Here is an 18,039-nt window from a genome sequence, read left to right as displayed (position 1 = left end):
TAAATGCTACAGTGTCAAAATAGTCCAATTCACGATAACTTCTCTTAATAACACTAAAATAGAAATAGTCCCATGTGGCAAGTTTCTAGGAGTAATTATTGATGAAAATATGAAATACTTACAAAAGAAGTCATCAAAAAGACATCAGAAACTTGGTGCACTCTATAGAATTAAGCCCTACTTAGCTGGTGATGCAAGAAAACCATATTGCTTTTAAACTTTAATGGCTTGTTTCGTTTTTATTTAAATGCATATTTCACAGTTTTGAACCTTTTGCTTACTGTTTATTTTACTGTTTAGTATAGCCATGTTAATGCCTTCTAAACTACTTACATCTAACAATTCTCTGTGGAGCTCAAATCCTCCTCAACCTGCAATACTCCCAATCATTGAGTAGTGCCATCACAAAGTAGCAAATTTGGATTCTAACCTGCCCCACAGGTCTCATCAGTGCTCAGCCCTACAACTAGGCCACTGGACAGAGCTCTCACACCATCTTGCTTTCTCTCAAATTGTTACCTGTCATACCCTTATTTACTTCTCAGAAGAATGCCAAGCCTAGCTCATGTTATCCAACAGTAAACATCCAGTAGATGCCTTCCTTCAGAGGACAAGCACCTACTCCAAGTAATCAAATCTCTTGTTATATCTCAAAACTCTGGAACTCTCTTCCACTTTTTAAAAGACATCAGAGTAAAATTAAACCTTTAAAAACTCAACTCAAACAACGCATAATGGACAACTGGTCTTGGTCTTGCTCCTGCTCTACCCCTGGTGAATATTTCCATCCTCTTCCTTACCCTATCTAACCTTCTCTTCCTCTCCTGTATCCCTTCTCTGCCCTCTCTCCCTATACTCTCCCCATATCTTTACTGCGTTCCCACCTCTTGTCTCACTCTGCTGTTACCACCTCACTTCCTGTCTTACTCTACTGTTCCTTCTCTATTCTGCTACCTTGAGCATCTCCTATATTACAAACTAAGTTAAACCAAATAACATTAAAAGATGACCATTGTATTTATTTTTACTGGTTCCGGTATATTTTTCACTTACATTCAGTGTATGCATGTATTATTTTCTGAATAATGTATGTTATGCTTTCCGTGGTTTCATTTCTCTCAAGAATTTATCTTCTGCTTTGTATTGTTTTCTTATCTGGAGCTTTTCTCCCCAGTCCTCTGCTGAAAAGGGGCGTTTTTGGACCATCCCTGTAAACAAATGTAAACAAAATGAATAAACTGATAAAATAGATGTAGATTTCCTGCCCATTTTCAAAATCAAGCCTCCATTTTTCTTTCCTTTGCTTTAAATACCAGTTGTTCCCTATATTATACACATCTATCTTCTCTCTTCTTCTTCTTTAATGTGTTACACTGAAAATGAATTTATTCTCATAATTATTCACCTTAACCTGCTATTACATGCATACAAACAGGGCCAGCATTAGGAGACCTAGCCAGCTACTTAGAGCCTGATGATGGGGGGGCAACCAGGTGAAATTAGCTTTTTTTTTTTTTTAATCTGTTTTTGTATTTTTCTCTTTTTAAGTCATACAGACTCAAACTCTGCACCTTAGTTATGGGAGACAAAGTCTTAATCCTTCACACCAACTATTTTTTGGTGAGAATTCACTGAGGATTACAGTCTGTCAATGTCAAAGAGTTTCATAGTTATGTGGTCGTAAAGTACATGTTGATGCAAAACCTGTTGGTCTGTTGACTTTTAAAGTAATTTAGAGTTATCTGTCTCTAGTTTTGCAAAACATCTCTGATTTTGCCTCATTTGTATGGTCTGGATTGTCCCTGAGCAAGTCACTTAACCAGACTGCTTTGGGGCAACTAGAAATTTGGGCTATGCTCCTCAAATCGCCCTGTGAACTGCAAGCATAGTAACTAGTCATGAACCAGAGTAGTTAGGGTGTAAAAGAAGAAAATTGATGCCAATAAATAGGAGTATCATCATATGAGTCAGGTTCTTTGGATGTGATCCTTGGTTTTTCTTGTTTTGTTGAATGGTAATAGTTTGTTTAATATTTACCTGTAAATTAGTTTGACAGCATGAAGCTTATGAGTTTAATGTTAATATTTTAATTATGAAAACATTTATATTTAGCTTGTTTTTTTTGCAGGCACACCTGTGAAATGTATGGTGTTTGGGCTACAACACTAGCTAACACCTAGTGCAGATGAGTAAGTCTATGAGCTGTTAAAGATCTGCTTCCTGTAGTACATGGTTTGATACTTTCACTGAGATACAGTCTTCTACTGTGGTGGTGGTGCTGCGGTAGCATTGTCGCCTCATAGTAAGACGTAATGTTCTGTTCTCAGCTAAAGCATCTTCTGTGTGGAGACATGCGTGAATGGGCGTACCTTCGTTGAAGGTTGTGCGTCAGAGCTGGCAACTTGGCACGTAAAAATCTACTGCCCAATCATTAGCGGACTGGAATTCCGCTGTGGTGACCCCTAACCGGGAAAAGCCGAAAGACACAACAACAACAACTGAGATACAGTCTTCTATGTGACTCTGCCAAGTTACTTCACCAGTCAGTGCTCCTGAAAAACGGCATTTATGTCCAGTCCAATAGGCTGTCCCAGGATCTTAGCAAATGTGTTACACAATTGTCTTTTGAATCCCTGCACCCTTCAGAAATAAGTAAAAGAACTTCACTATATACTGCTTGAGTGTGAATCTTAGCATGTCTCTCATAGTTTTAAATGAATGCAGGTTCATTTTCACTAAATGTGAATTTCAAGGGAAGAGAACTTTATTGTTTTTCATACTGTCTGTTTTCAGTGTAAGAGTGTTTGTTTTGTTTAAAACATTTTGTGGTGTTTTTTTTTTTTTTGTAAAATTTGAAATACCATCCTCAAATGAAATCCAAATCTCTGTGATAATTCTGAAAGTAAAGAAAAAAATGCTGTGTGCACTGACAGGTATGATCAGTGTTTACAGTAATGGGGACAGACATCCAAGCAATGAGGTAGTTATATGACTGGCAGGGGCCTGATTCATTCATTCATAGGTTCATATGTTTATAGGTGAATACTAGGCTAACTGCCCTTAAGGGCCATTTTAAGCTACCTAATAACATGAGGTCAGAATCAAACCTTATAAGGTGAAGACCTTAAACATTATGCCAAACCCATCCATGCACAGGGCTCATTTACCCACAATCTGGCTCTGACTCTGTAAGTATATGCTGCAACAATACAGTATTCTTAGCCATTCTTTAAGTTGGTCAGACCTGTACTGAGTGGTGTTAGATGGGCTAGCTATTCTTGATGACAGAGAAGACATAAGGAGGTCAAAATAAGACATAGGTGTCCTGCAAGCATGTAAGCTCCTCAAAACTATGGTATGTTGTATTCAGTAATAGTTCAGATTTTTGTATAACTCATGGCTTTTTGAACAAAAGCGGCTATAGCATATATATATATATATATATATATATATATATATATATATATATATATTGTCTTTAATTGCTTTGCTTTATTCTTTGCACTAAAGAATGAATTAATTCATTAATAGGCCTAGATTGTGCATTATAGTCTAAACACCTTGCATTTTAGTAATACATTTGTTTGCAGTGCCTTCTTTACAGCTTCCAGCAACTGCAAAGGGGTTGTCATTTGTCAGGTCCTATAGTCTGCTTTATTTTGTGTGCTGATCAGAGCCATATGATTTTCAGCATCCATTAAATTGGCATTGTTGCATATTATTGTGATACAGTCTTCTCTATAAAATTAGACTGTAAATGGTTTTGACATTTAATTAAAGAGAATTACTCTGTCAGTTAGTACAGAGAACTAAAGTTCTGACTTGTTAATGAGCTACATTCTGTGGCAAGACTGGAGGGTTTGACCTTTTCTACCTTCATTTACTATCCTTGAGCTAGTCACTTAACCAGACAATGCTCTGGAGCTATTGGGAATTTGGGCTAGGCACTGTAATGGTCTCCAGGACTGCATGCCTAGCAACTATGAACCTGTTGTCATTAATTTCCAGTGATTTCCTATTGCATAGCTGATGTAGTTCAGGAAATGTTATGATAATATCACCAGCACACCAACTTTTAATGTAACATAGGCAATTTATTCTTCAAAAGGCACTGCATTCGTAAATGAAGCACTGAAATGCACAGTTGTTTGCCAGCAGCAACCTCTGGATTAGTGATACTTCTCTTTAATATGGAATTATACAGATGACTTTTAATTCTGCAGAGATTGTGCATATTGACTTAGCATATGTTATCAGGTAATTACTATTTCTTATGCTCTCATAAATACTCTTCTGGTTAAAACGTGCTATACATGGCTGGGTTTTAAGGTATGATGCTAGTCATCTTTATACAATTTCATGTAGTTCGTTCAACATAACTAGTAAAGCACAAGTGTAAGTTCATACCAATAAGGGGTGTGCATAGTCAGCAAAGTGGGTATATCTGCTGGATGGGGTGTGCTCTGTGTAGATGAAAGTATGTTAAGCTCTTATCTGGCCATTTTTAAAAAGTCTTTAATCTGGCATTGCTGGACTAGTGTGTATGTGTTTGTGAGAATTAAGTTGGAATACTTTGGCTAGTGTGTTTTTTGTGTGAAACAAATTTGACATATGTGACTTTTGTCATTATTATTGTTATTATTTGACAAAGACTCCTGAGAAGGATGCCATCGACAATGTAGCTATAATCGTGGGGTTTGGAGGATGTTTGTGGATATAAATGTACATATAATCGGCCACTGGCCAGAAGCATTTTCAGTGAATGTAAGTTTCCATGCATTGTCAATGAATCTGAGTTTGAATGGAACAGAAGCTTACTTTTGCTCATGCTAAGTCTGTTTTTAATATGAGACTATCTTGTTTAGCATTTGTGCTATAACATTTGAAATAAAGGATTTAAATCAAATTTCTGTAATCATTCTAAAAGTATCGAAAAAATAGTATGCACACCAACGGTTTTGAACAGTGTTTACAGTAATTGGGGAGAGACAGACAAGTAATGTGACACTGGAATGGCTGTAAGGGGGGGGGGGTGCTGGTCCATTACCCTACATAGGGCTCCATTTGTCCATGATCTGGCTTTGCATACAAAAACATGCACTGTATTTGCTCTGACTGAACAGATATTCTGCATCATTGTAATATCTTGTTGAGTAGGTACTAACTGTTGAAATGTGGCTAAATTGTTACTGTTTCAAAATTTTCAATAAAAAGAACAGGTGTAAAAAATAACAGTTTACATTATGGGAACACTGATGTCTTTACAAAAAAACTGCACCTTTCACAAGCTTATTTTTTTCTTGCTTTAGATTCAAAGAAGCGCTTTATTGGAATACGAATGATAACCATAACCCCAGGGTAAGTTTTTGACAGACTTGTACTATTTTTTCCTGATGTCTACCATTATTTGCTCAGAATCTTGTGTATAGTGAATATAATATAACATATATAGAATATTTGTGATGTGCCTCTGAAGATGTTGTGATTACTTCAGGACAAAAATGTAAGGCTATTTCTTTATGAACCTAAACATAAAATACAAGAAAATCACAGATATACTAAATGATTTCCTATTACAGATCTGCTTTAAAATTCTAACATAATTCATAAAGTTCAGCTTCAAAACACTGCATGTTGCATGGTTTTTGCAGACACGACAGTAAGCCATTACTTCAAAAATGTCTATCTCCTTTGGGACTAAAATATTTACTTGACTTACTTCGATGTTTTCCTGGCTCTTTCTTTCTGTCTCTCTTAAAGGTCAAACTTAAAATCCATAATATTCTATCCTTCATTTATTTTTGTTTAGTTTTGTAATTATCATGTTGCTGTCTAGACAAGGACTTTTCTTGTCAAAGTGGTTAATATCCTACAGACCGCATTCTTCTTATAGCACACAGAAAGCAGTACCCTAGTTTTTTGTCATATATACTTAATAGCCCTACAAAATTGTTTGAATGCTGCTAATGTCTAGCTTGTACAAGTTGTTAATAAGCAGGCCTCACAGCACTTTGTCTGTGGCGTGTTACTTTTATTGCAGTATTAAAGCTGCAATGTCTTGAAGTTACAAAAGGAGCTCTGTTGATTAGCTTAACTCTTCATCTTTTGGACATTTTTATATAGTTTTCAGTGATACCAGGCAGCAAATGGAGTATTTTTTATAGTCAGTTGCTTTCTTGAGTCTCCAGCAAGAAGCTAATTATCTTTTGCATATGATTTGTCTGTGGTTCTGACATAACCTATTAATGTAAGGCAAAACTGTGGCACTAATTCTCTGAGTAATGTCGACAGTATGTGTAAGAAACAATTTTTGTTCATTCACATATTTTGATGGGCCACATAAGAAGTGTAGTAAATGTTCCCTTTTAATTTGTCAAGAACAGGCTATATGTATTAAAATGCACATATGAAGAATTCACGCACATGTACCCGCCCACACACATACACACAAAAACAGCAGACACACAAACACATACACATACACACATAAATTTGTACACAAAAGATATTGCACTGATGGAAATATTCCACATTGTTAGTGGAATTATTGATAAACTCACCAAGCTAGGCATCAGCCCCTATATCACTAGGTGAGTTGCAAACTGGCTCACAGAACCCACAGTGTGCAAGTAGCAGACTCCAAGTCAGACTGCCCACCAGTCACAAGTGTTGTCCCACAGGGATCAGTCCTGGATCCTCTCCTGTTTGGCATCTATTTCTCAGAAGTCCAGGCCAACATGGAGGGACTCTGGCTGACCAAGTTTGCAGATGACTGCAAGCTGGGAGCCATTAATTCCCCCAAATGATATAGACATCCTACAGAAAGGGCTCACAGAGACCAGTGACTGGTGTCGAAACCACTTAAGCTTAATGCCAAAAAATGCGTCGTCTTCCCCTTTGGAAAAAAACTCAGTTTCCACTAATTACCACATTGATGGGAGCCCACTGAACACTGAAGGCATTATAAGAGATCTGGGGACACAGGTTGGCAGCAACATCTCCTTCGACCACGACATTGCCACTGTGGTCAGAAAATCCTTCTATGTGGCACATCTCATTACCAAGGGTTTTGCATCCAGGAAGAAAGAGATCATCATTTGTCTCTACTCTTCCCTCATTAGGCCAATCATCAAATATAATGCCCCATTTGGCATGTACCTCACAAGACACATGCAACAGCTGGAAAGACCACAAAAGTACCTCATGAATAGGATCCTAGGCCTTAAACACATGGACAGACTCAAAAAACTCCAGCTATTCTCTGTCTTATATCATCTATTAAGTGGCATTCTCTGCTTAATTTACAAAGCCTTGTCTGACCCAGCTCTGTTAGAAATGCTACATTTAAAGAAATCCCAATCCCTCCACACCACACACTCCAGAGACCTCAACCTCATTACCACAATCAACAGAACATGCTGGAGGGACAGGTTCATAACCCAGAGACTCCCCATGCTCTGGAACAGACTTCCCCTACATGTCAAGCAAAGCACTTCACTGGCCCTCTTCAAGAGAAATCTTGACGAGTGGATGGGAAATAGAAGTTTCACCCCGGGTATCACTCTAATGGCTCTACTTGATAGAAGCACTGGGAACTAATGTTGGGCGGCACGATGCCAGGACACTTCTATGGGCTAGGCTTGTAAAGGCTCCAGGGCCATTAGCCTAGTACGCACCTATGAACTTAAGAACCTATGAACTGTCCCACCCCCATATTCTCATGTGACAGACAGCTGAACTCTATATAACATACAAAACTCCTTTTCATGAGGTGGTGGCTAAAATATTGCTGCAAGAACTCTAGAAAATGGGGATACTTACAGTGGGTTTGACAGTACTAATTATAGAGTGCAAAGTCAACAGACTGTATATGTAAAAAACTTCTTTGCAAAAAAAGTTTTTTTTTTTTCTGAAAATTAGACAACATGTAGAACATTGATGAAATCAAGATTACCTAAACATATGACATAGAGAGAAACACTATAAGGAAATTTAAGAAATATAAATGCAAAGATAATGTGACCTAGTCTACTGTGTCTGAAACATGGGGGAAAGTAGGGACATCTCTAATCAATGCAAACACTGCAAGAAGGCTATTGGCTAACAAATTAATTAAATTTATTATGTGTGCTGTACTATTCCTCCCATCTCAACAATCTCTAAATGCTCTAATTTGTTGCCTGCCACTTCTCAATGCAATCTTCACTCCCTCAATTTGCTATTCAGATTACCTGTCCCTGGTGTATGTCCGCAATGAGTTTGTCTTTGGATACCAGGGAAATAACCCTTATGGTAAACTGTGGTGTGGCAGCCAAGGAGCAAGGCAGATGGAGGCAGCAAATTGTACATTGAAGTAGAATCCCTCTAAAAGACTGCCTGATCAGTTTTTGTTAATTCAAGGCACAGCATGCAGTATATACCAGTGAGTATATGCAGTGGATACCAGTGGGTGTATGCAGTGCATATCAGTGGCTGTGCCTACAAACCCTCTGTATCTATTCTGGCTGTCTCCACCTCACAGTCAACACTTTCCTGGTCATCCTAGGTTCTCACAACCTCTGTAAAGTATCAGGTAGGTAGTGTTGGATCCCTGACCCTCACCCTAAGAATGGAGAGTGGAACTGGTCCAGCTTTCCCATTCATCTAGCCATTTGCTTAGGTAATTTACCATACTCAGAGCAACAGTGGACCAAAAGATGACAGCTGGGACAGTGACATTTTAGGGTTTGGGCATCCAAGTGAGAGATGATTGCTTCCAGAATTACTGTTCCAGGAACAGTATGTTCTTTCTGTTGTTAAGCTGTTGCAGCGGTATTTACCCATATGAGAATGAACCACAGGACATCTCAACTCCCAGCTCTACATGGCCATCATAGCATGGGATGACATATCCATGACAAAGGGATGCAAATCTGCATCATGGATAATAGGGGTGATTTTTTTTTTTTTTTTTGCTAGAGGTATACATTGCTATGTCAATGAGAAAGTTCATAGTTGCTCAGTGCTGCAAACTACAGAATACTTTGACTCATAGGTTCATAGGTGTGCACTAGGCTTATGGTGCTGGAGCCTTTGCAAGCCTAGCCCATAGAAGTGCCCTGGCATCATGCTGTCTGACCTTACTTCCCAGTGCCTCTATCAAGTAGAGCCACTGGAGTGATCCACAGGATGAACTTTCTGTTACCCATCCCCTCATCACGATTTCTCTTGAAGAGGGACAGTGAGGTGCTCTGCTTGACATGTATGAGAAGTCTGTTCCAGAGCATGGGCAGTCCCTGAGTGAGGAACCTGTCCCTCCAGCATGTTCTGTTGACTGTGGTAATGAGGTTGAAGTCTCTGGAGCATGTGGTGTGGAGGGATTGGGATTTCTTTAGATGTAGCATTTCTAACAGAGCTGGGTCAGACATGGCTTTTTAAGTCCCTGTAGGACATGTGTTTAACGCCTAGGATCCTCTTCATGAGGTACTTCTGTGGCCTCTCCAGCTGTTACAGGTGTCTAGTGAGGTACATCCCAAATGGAGCATTATACTCAATGACTGGTCTAATGAGGCAAGTGTAGAGAGAGAAGATGACCTCTTTCTTCCTGAATGCAAAACCCTTATTAATGAGATGTGCCACATAGAAGGACTTTCTGACCACAGTGGCAATGTGGTGGTCGGAGGAGAGGTTGCTGTCAACCTGCGTCCCCAGATCTCTTATAACGCCTTCAGTGTTCAATGGGCTCCCATTGATGTGGTAATTAGTGAGAACTGAGTTTTTACCAAAGGGGATGATGATGCATTTTTTGGCATTAAGCTTAAGGCCATGGTTTCGACACCAGTCATTGATCTCAGTGAGCCCTTTCTGTAGGATCTCTGCATCACTTGGGGAGTTAATAATGGCTCCCAGCTTGCAGTTGTCTGTGAACTTGGTCAGCCAGAGTCCCTTTGTGTTGGCCTGGACTTCTTAGAAGTAGATGCTGAACAGGAGAGGACCCAGGACCAATCCCTGTGAGACTCCACTTGTGACTGGTCGGCAGTCTGACTTGGAGTTTGCTACTTCCACACTGTGTGTTCTATCTGTGAGCCAATTTGGAACCCAACTAGTGATATAGGGGTTGATGCCTAGTTTGGTGAGTTTATCAATAATTCCCAAGTGAGGAATGGTATCAAAGGCCTTGGCCAGATCGAGGTAGGCTGTATGCACTGTCTTACCTTCATCCATAGCCCTGGTGACTGACTCAAAGACGTCAACCAGGTTGAGCAGGCATGATCTCTCTTTCACAAAGCCAAACTGTGTGGGATCCAGAGTTTGGAGATTTCCTATATCTTTGTTAATCAGGTCCATGATGATGCTGTGCATAGCTTTACATATCAGACTCATCTAACTAATGGGGTGATAATTGCCAGAATCTGTAGTCGCTCCCCATTTATGGAGAGGGATGACTGTAGCAGTGCACCATTCTGTAGGGACAAAGCCTGAGGTGAGGCTGTGACTGAACAGGGCACACAGATGTGGTGCCAGTTCACTTTGTAGTTCATGCAGAACACAGCCAGGGATATTATCGGGTCCCATGGAAGCTGTATTCTTGGCCTTGGACAATGCAGCTTTAACTTGTGCTGCAGTAATGCTGAGTGCCTGGCTTTCTTCCAGTATTGTGATTGGTCCTTTAGAGGAGACAGGGGTAAAGTTAGCACTGAATCTGTCAGCCAGTATGTTGGCAATATCTGTAGGCTCAGTATAGGAGGTACCATTGTGCATTAACTCAGAGCAAATCTGGGTATTGCCATGGAGGTTCTTGATATAACTATAGAAGGCTTTGTGATTGTTTTTAGTGTCTGCCACAATTCTGCCTTCATGGCTGGCTTTAGAGGAATTGATGAGGGATCTCAACTTTTTGTTGAGGCTAAGGGAGTTTTTCCAGTCTTGGGACTTCACTTTTTTCTGCAACAGTTTCTTCCTTCTGTTGTAGAGTGTATTAATGGCAGGGGACCACCAGATTGGTTTCCTTTTTTTGGAGGAGAGCATCTTGGTTCAGTTGGGTATGGCTAGTTCCATGCATTTATGTACATGTTCGTACAGTGCATTGGTGTATGATTCAGCAGTCATGCAGCTATTTTCCATTGGCCTGGGTGTCGTGAAGTTAGCCACGTCTGTTTTTAGGAGTCCAAAGTCAGCTTTGGAGAAGTTTTTCAAGGTGGATCCCTTTGCGGGTGGTGTGGGTGAGATATGGATTTCCATGGTGATTAGTTTATGGTTGGATCAGACCAGGGAGGGATTGACTATTGCTGTAGAGCAATGGTCTCCCATGTTAGTAATAACCAGGTCAAGGATGTTGTTTCTTCTAGTGGGGGTCAGAATGAGCTGGTCCAGGGCATTGGAAATGATGAATTCCAGGAAGCGTTGGGCCAGTGTATTGGTGATTGAGTAGTTTTCCCAGTATATGGAGGGGTAGTTGAAGTCTCCTAGTATGGGAGTGTTGGGTTGGACCCTGATAGATTCCAGGGTGCTTAAGAACATGGAGTGAGAGTCTAGGGACATGGTTGGGGACATATAGCAGGTTATGACCTGGATCGCCATCTTACTCAATGTTAGTTGTACCTGAAGTATCTCAGATGCATTATGCTGGGCTATTAGTCTGGAGGTCTGCATATCCTTTATGAATATGGAGACACCACCGCCTTTGGAGCTTTGGTCCATGTTTCAGGGCTGAAAGGTTTGGAATGAGTTATAGCCTGATAGCGCAGGGGTGCTTTCTGATGCTTTAAACCAGTTCTCCGTTACAGCACAAATGTCGATTTTCTCCATTTTGAGGAGTACTTCGAGTGAGTGCATCTTCAGATTTAGACTTCTAGCACTGAGCAGCATGACCCTGAGATTGCATTTATTTATAGCTGTTAGGTGGTAATTTGGTCTTTGAAACACAGACTAAAAAAGGCACTATAGGGGTGGCAAGAGAATTAGCCAGTACCCAGAAACCCAGGGGTGATGGATGCAGGCCATCTCTGGCAAAGCATTGAGGTCTGTCAATCATGTCATCCCAGGCAGACAGATACTGGATCCCCTTAGAATGACACCAGAAACTTAGCCAATTGTTGAAGTCAATCATTTTTTCTTTGTACTGCGGTATCATTCTGGGTGATGGTAGGATACTGCTCAGGGCTAGTGTCATACCTGCCTGGACCATATAATCAGAGAGCTCCACCATGTCTCTTTTCATGTAGTCCAGGGAGGTGCATCTCATGTCATTTCCACCAACATGGTCAATGACAGAGTCATACTTGTACTTATTATGGAGTGACCTGAGTGCGTGTGTTATGTGTCGGATTCTGGCACCTGATAGACAGTTGACTGTTACCTTCTCCTTATTCAACCTAGTGAGTGGGACATCTGTGTGCCTCACTATTGAGTCACCTATGATTAGTGTATTGGGAAAGGTGTTTAGCCTTAGGGGCTTAGGTTGAGGGGCACACTGTGGAGGTGAGCTGTGTGTCCTGTGGTTTCTGCTATGTTGTGGTGGTCAAGTGCATTTCTGTCTTGAAGGTCTCTGAATTTTGGTAAATTTCTATTGAGAGCCTCCATGAAGGTGGGTGTATGGTTCCTGTTTTATGTGAGAGCTGTGATAGTGGGTGTTCTGGAGGGTTATGTGTTCCATGTGGTGTGGTGCAGGTGTTGACTTTCTCCTCTTGACCAGCTAGTCTGGTCTTGGCTGGAGAGTGCATAGCTTCCAATTTGGTGATATAAGTGCATCTCTCACAAGTCTCAGTGTTGGGATGTAAGAGGAGAGGATTGTCTGTGTACATGAGACAGTTGCTACACTGCCTCAGAATGCCCAACTGCACCAGGTTAATAGGAGAAAGCACAGGGAACTGGCCTTTAATCATGCCAGAAGGGGTTATCATAACTACTAAAATACTGGTGCTATTTCTGTGAAGAACAACTAGTGTTGATGGGACTTGTGTGTACTGCTACAAAAATCTGTTGAAGTGCAAAGCGATTAGGCTATTTGAAGTGCAAAAGAGAAAGAACTAGCAAGATCTAAGGGAAAAACTGAAGAGCAGACTTTCTGGCACCAGTAATAGTTTACCTCAGCTCGACGGCGCTCAGCGGTCACACAAACATGGGCTTTTAAACCTGAAAGTTGAAAGGGATGAAAAACTGCCCAAATGGCCAATAAACTACAATTTCTGGGCCAGGAACCACTCCTCTTATGGTATGTAGGCTATCTAGTGCTTACCACTCGCACTGATAAGCTAGAAGGCTTCCCTCCAACACAGAAAGGCTTGGGGAGATCAGAAGCTTACAAACAGTCCTGGATACAGCAAATCTGTATAAGGACTAGACTAGTTACAGGAAAGGCAGGAAACAAGCACATTCCATTCCATTGCGAAATTATTATCTTTTTTCTGGAGACCAATTTGTTTTTTTGTTTTTTTTTTGGTGGGAAGCTTTTTTCAGTTTCGTGGGTCATGACTTTTGGAAGCCTAAAACACTTTTGCAACTGCTGGCTTCAGATCCCATATAAGGCTATGCATTCTAATTGCATTTTCTACTCTTTTTCTCCACCTAGTTGTCCCTGGTCAGCATTTTCACCCATTGAATCCTTGTCTACCCCTTTTCTTTGAAATGCACTCTTATTCTATCAAAGTAGGACAGTCAGACAAGTTATCCGATATTGTTAACTTTTCTTCATTTTAAAAGATAATTTCTAACTGAATGAGCCTCCTCTCCACAATCTGTATTTTTAGGACACTCTTGAACTAAATGAGAATTGCCCCAAAAACAAAATGGTTTGGACTGTCTCCCGTATCTCACATTTCCCTGTTGTCCATTAACATTTAGAGAATGGGTGATCTCTACATCACCACTGTGATAGGAGAATGAATGTTCACCATCATGGTGTTAACATACAGATAATGTCAGCTGAAAAACAAGTCTGCCGCTTCATGGTAGCATATTAAGCTTCTGTGGAGCTTGGGCTATAACAAAGATAATGTCCACCATTATTTTATGCTTGGTAAGCAATGGGCCGGATTCACGAAGGCTTACACAGAGTCTTAGAGTAGAGTAAGAATCCATACAGCCATCATGTCCGACAAGCGATCCTTGAACAGCCTGTAGGGGCATGTAAGAGAGCTCCTAAAATGGCTCTTACACGGACAGGGCTGGGATATGCAAATTACCTCAATTGCAGGCGAAAGGCATGCAAATGAGGTATAGTTGCGAATCAGGAAACCCGAACCTGTCCAAGTAAGAGCAGTGTTACTTGCAGAAATGTACTCAGTTGACAACTGAGTACCGTTCTGCAAATAGCAAAACGGAGCCGTGACAGCTCCAAATAAAGGTTGCATCCAGTGCAGGAAGCATGCCAATGGCCAAATATACGGCCATGTGAAATGTTTCCTGATGCAATATAAAAATAAAAATATTTTATTTTTTTTTGCCTATTTCCGATGTTTAAGCATAGCGCAGCACAGCGCAGTGCAAATGGGCTGTGCTCTAATACCCAGAATACTAAAAATTAAAACCCACAAATGTGTATTTTATTGAAATTGTTAATGTACAATGCAAGGGAATGGTAGGCTGAAGACAACATGGCCACCGAGTAGAGGTTGCTAAGGGGGGAAGCTCAGTCTAAGACATGTAACCAAGCATTAGTAGCCAATCCTATGTAAATGAGTGTTAGGATAGTGAATCGCAAGTTACATAGCAAATGAGCACAGTCAGTGGAGTGTAGGAGTGGGATATGGGGAGTAACAGAGTAGAAGATAGGTGACATCACGAGGGGGGTATGTATGAAAGAAGTGAAGCTCATTGGAGCAGAGTGGCATGTGTCAGCTGTCATTTACACATCATGGAAAGAGGTGTATCAACAAGTAGGCTAGGGAAAGGCCAGAAATGGAAGGTGTATGCCGTGGATAACACCAACGTTTCTTGCTGAGCGTGCATGCGCGCGTGTGCGAGCCTGTAAACCTGAGTAAGACTGCGTGCATGTAAGCGTGAGTGCGCATGTTTAAGCCAGAGTAAGCATGTGTATCTGTCATGGCTTAGTGGTGCATCACTTTGTGTATGGTGTGCAGGGTCCTTGGTTTGAGTCTTGCAAGAGCTGTTTATTTTTGGGGTGGGAGGATGACATAATGGTTAAGGTGTTTACCTTAAAGACACAAGGCGCAGGGTTTGATTCTCACATGGGGTAACTGGCTAGGCTTCAAATGGCCCAAAAGGGCAGTTAGCCTAGTACTAACTTATGAACTTATGTATAAGGCTGTTTAAAGAGTTGTAAGCACATTTGCGTGTGCGTATAAACCCAAATAAGCAAGTTTTAGTCTGTGTAAGCATGTGTGCGCACGTGATTGCGCTTGTGTGCGCGGCGCTCCCCCCCTGAGGAAACAGAAAGGAAAAAGGAAGCACAACAAATAGTAGGAAGCTACCAGGGAGTACTAACCGAGCTAGCAGGTGAAAACAATCAGAATCAGGCAATGACACAGGCAGTACACTAGCCCAGCCCAGCCTAGCACTTAAAACTCTGCAAACAACAGTCCATTATGTTTCTCACAACAGACACTGCAGTAAGCTAATAGAAGTGAAAACTGAAAAAGCTTTACTGAGACAAAGAAATGTTAGGGGCTGCCATTGCTGTTATAAGGCGACATATACAACATTCTGAGGGTGGTGACAATGGAAATGCTGCTGGACAACCCACAGTGAGGAGACGGAGAAGAGTGTACAGACCTAGGGTAGCCTACCAGGTGCTGCATGAGCTGGAGATAGTGGAGCGCTATAGAGTGGACAGAGACCTCCTGCAGCAAATTGTTGAGCTGTGCAGGCCATGCCTCACACACAGAACCAACAGAGGGGAACCCATCCCAGTGGAAACCAAGGTATGTGTTGGCCTAAGAATATTAGCAACAGGTACCTCCCAGAGACCAACTGGTGATATGATGGGGATATCACAGGCATCAGCATCCAGGGTACTACACCAGTTCCTGGATGCCATGTCAGCACATGTTGGTGATCATGTATATTTCCCCAATTCCTGTGAGGTATTGGCCAGCAATATGCATCTCTTCCAGCAAATAATGGAATACCCTGAGGTAGTGGGTGGAATAGACTGCACGCACATACGCATCAAAGCACCAGCCGGCGAGTGGGGTAGGGTCTACTTCAACCACAAGGGCTTCCCCTCCATCAACTGCCAGGTCATGTGTGATGCCCAGGGCATAATACTGAATGTGTGTGCAGGCTGCCCTGGAAGCTACCATGATTCCCATATCTGGCATTTGACGTAGCTGTACCAGACATTTGCCAATGGGGACATCCCACATGGTCAGCTAGTGGGGGATGCTGGCTATGCACTGGAGCCGTGGCTGATGACACCCATCAGAAACGCACACACATCTGAACAGAAACGCCATAATGAGGCACACACACAAACATGTAATGTAATAGAGCATGTGATTGGGCTGCTCAAGTCATGGTTCCGGTGCCTGGACACATCTGGTGGAGCCTTGCAGTACTCACCAACTACATGTACCCAAATCATCATGGTATGTGCTATGCTACATAATATGATCCTGCGAAAACAGCTGCAGCAGGACCAGCATAGGCCTGGGCCAAACAGCCCCCCACCATTGCCAAGGCCATCACAGGCAGAGCGTGACTCAGAGGAGGAACAACCTGAGCCTGCCCCAGTAGGCAGAAGGAGGAGTGCCCAGTATGCTTTGGCCTTGGCAAAGAGGCAACGCATAGCACATACACTGGCTCAATAGGAACTCTGGAAATGATACCTCTCTCTGACTCGCACATATAGTAAAAGGGATGCCTAAGTTGACACTACCTGCTTTCAAACATGTACAGGGAGTGTAGTATGTGCATCTGACATAGGCAGCCCTGCAGCACCACCTAAGGCATGATTGCCATGTGTTAAGCAATATAAAGCAGTGCTAAACAGCATTTACCACCCTGTAGTATATGCAAACAAAATCGCACACACCAACTAGCACAACTGTGGTCAATGTTCAGTAATATTGGGCAACGTCCAGCAATGTTGGTGAATATTGAGCAATGTCGGACAAGCCTGGTCTAAGTAGGGCATAGCTGAACAAAAGCCAACATGCTCATATTTGCTTAACTGGCCCTTAAGCAGTCTGGTCTGCTCAGTATGAAACTATAAAGCAGTGATGGGCCTTAAACCCAGGATACTGTGCACTATAGCCAAAGTACTGAACCACTAAACCATGACAGTATTGCAGTGGTCAGCCTGTATGATGGAATGTTGCTAAGTCTATGCAAAGTATTTCATGGAAACCCTGCAGGCACAGCATAATCCTTGTCGAGTTATGACACAAAGGTGAGTCCTGCAGTGAGAACAGAACCTGACTTCCAACACACACAGTATAAATGTTAATAACGGTCATGTTCGCACACATCAACAAATGTAGTGGACCTCAGACAGCAACATACTGAAGGGTCACACTGGGCATGCTCACACACTTTAATAAATGAGACAAATGTCAGGCAACAAAACACGGAATGGCAGAACTGGGCATGCTCACACACTTAGGCCATGTCTGAGTACAGCAGTGGGCAATGCATATCTGGCAGTTGCATGTGTTAACCCAGGACCCTGTCACTATACAGCAATCCACCCTGTGCACACAGTTATATGACAACAGACACATCTATAATATAGTGGAACCCTGTCCTAATCAAATATGTTCTGCAGATACCAAAGTTGTTCATAGAAACTGGTAAAGCAAAGATGATAAAGACCTGCAAACAGTATCAGCAATAAACATTGTGCATCTTGAACATTAGCATAGGTTCAGAGGTCGATACTAGGCTATCTGCCCTAGGGCATGTACAAGCCTAGCCAGAGTGTGTTTGCCATTTGCAACCCTGTCAGATTACTACACTGTGTGTGTGAATAGTAGGTCACACAAGATAGCCCATGTACGTTTAGGCTAGTGTGCCTGTGTCTAGCAGGGACACAGAAGATATCCCTGTGTAAACATACGATCACCCATGCAGTCATCAAGATGTCTCCAGTAGGTGGTCAGT

The 18,039-nt window shown here is 41.7% G+C and overlaps 1 protein-coding gene across 1 annotated transcript in view; it reads left to right on the top strand.

The window, feature by feature from the left end:
* The window catches only part of HTRA3 (HtrA serine peptidase 3), a 700,273-nt gene that overhangs the window by 552,279 nt on the left and 129,955 nt on the right, over positions 1-18,039 (top strand). The window contains exon 7 of the mRNA XM_044062803.1: positions 5,310-5,358. Within this exon, the coding sequence (XP_043918738.1) occupies positions 5,310-5,358 (49 nt within the window). The remainder of the gene's footprint in view (positions 1-5,309; positions 5,359-18,039) is intronic.

Source organism: Protopterus annectens, chromosome 2.part1 (genome assembly GCF_019279795.1).
Source record: "Protopterus annectens isolate FY-2018-M chromosome 2.part1, PAN1.0, whole genome shotgun sequence".
In the NCBI taxonomy this organism is placed as follows: Eukaryota; Metazoa; Chordata; order Ceratodontiformes; family Protopteridae; genus Protopterus; species Protopterus annectens.
This window is presented reverse-complemented; position numbering and strand designations above follow the sequence as displayed.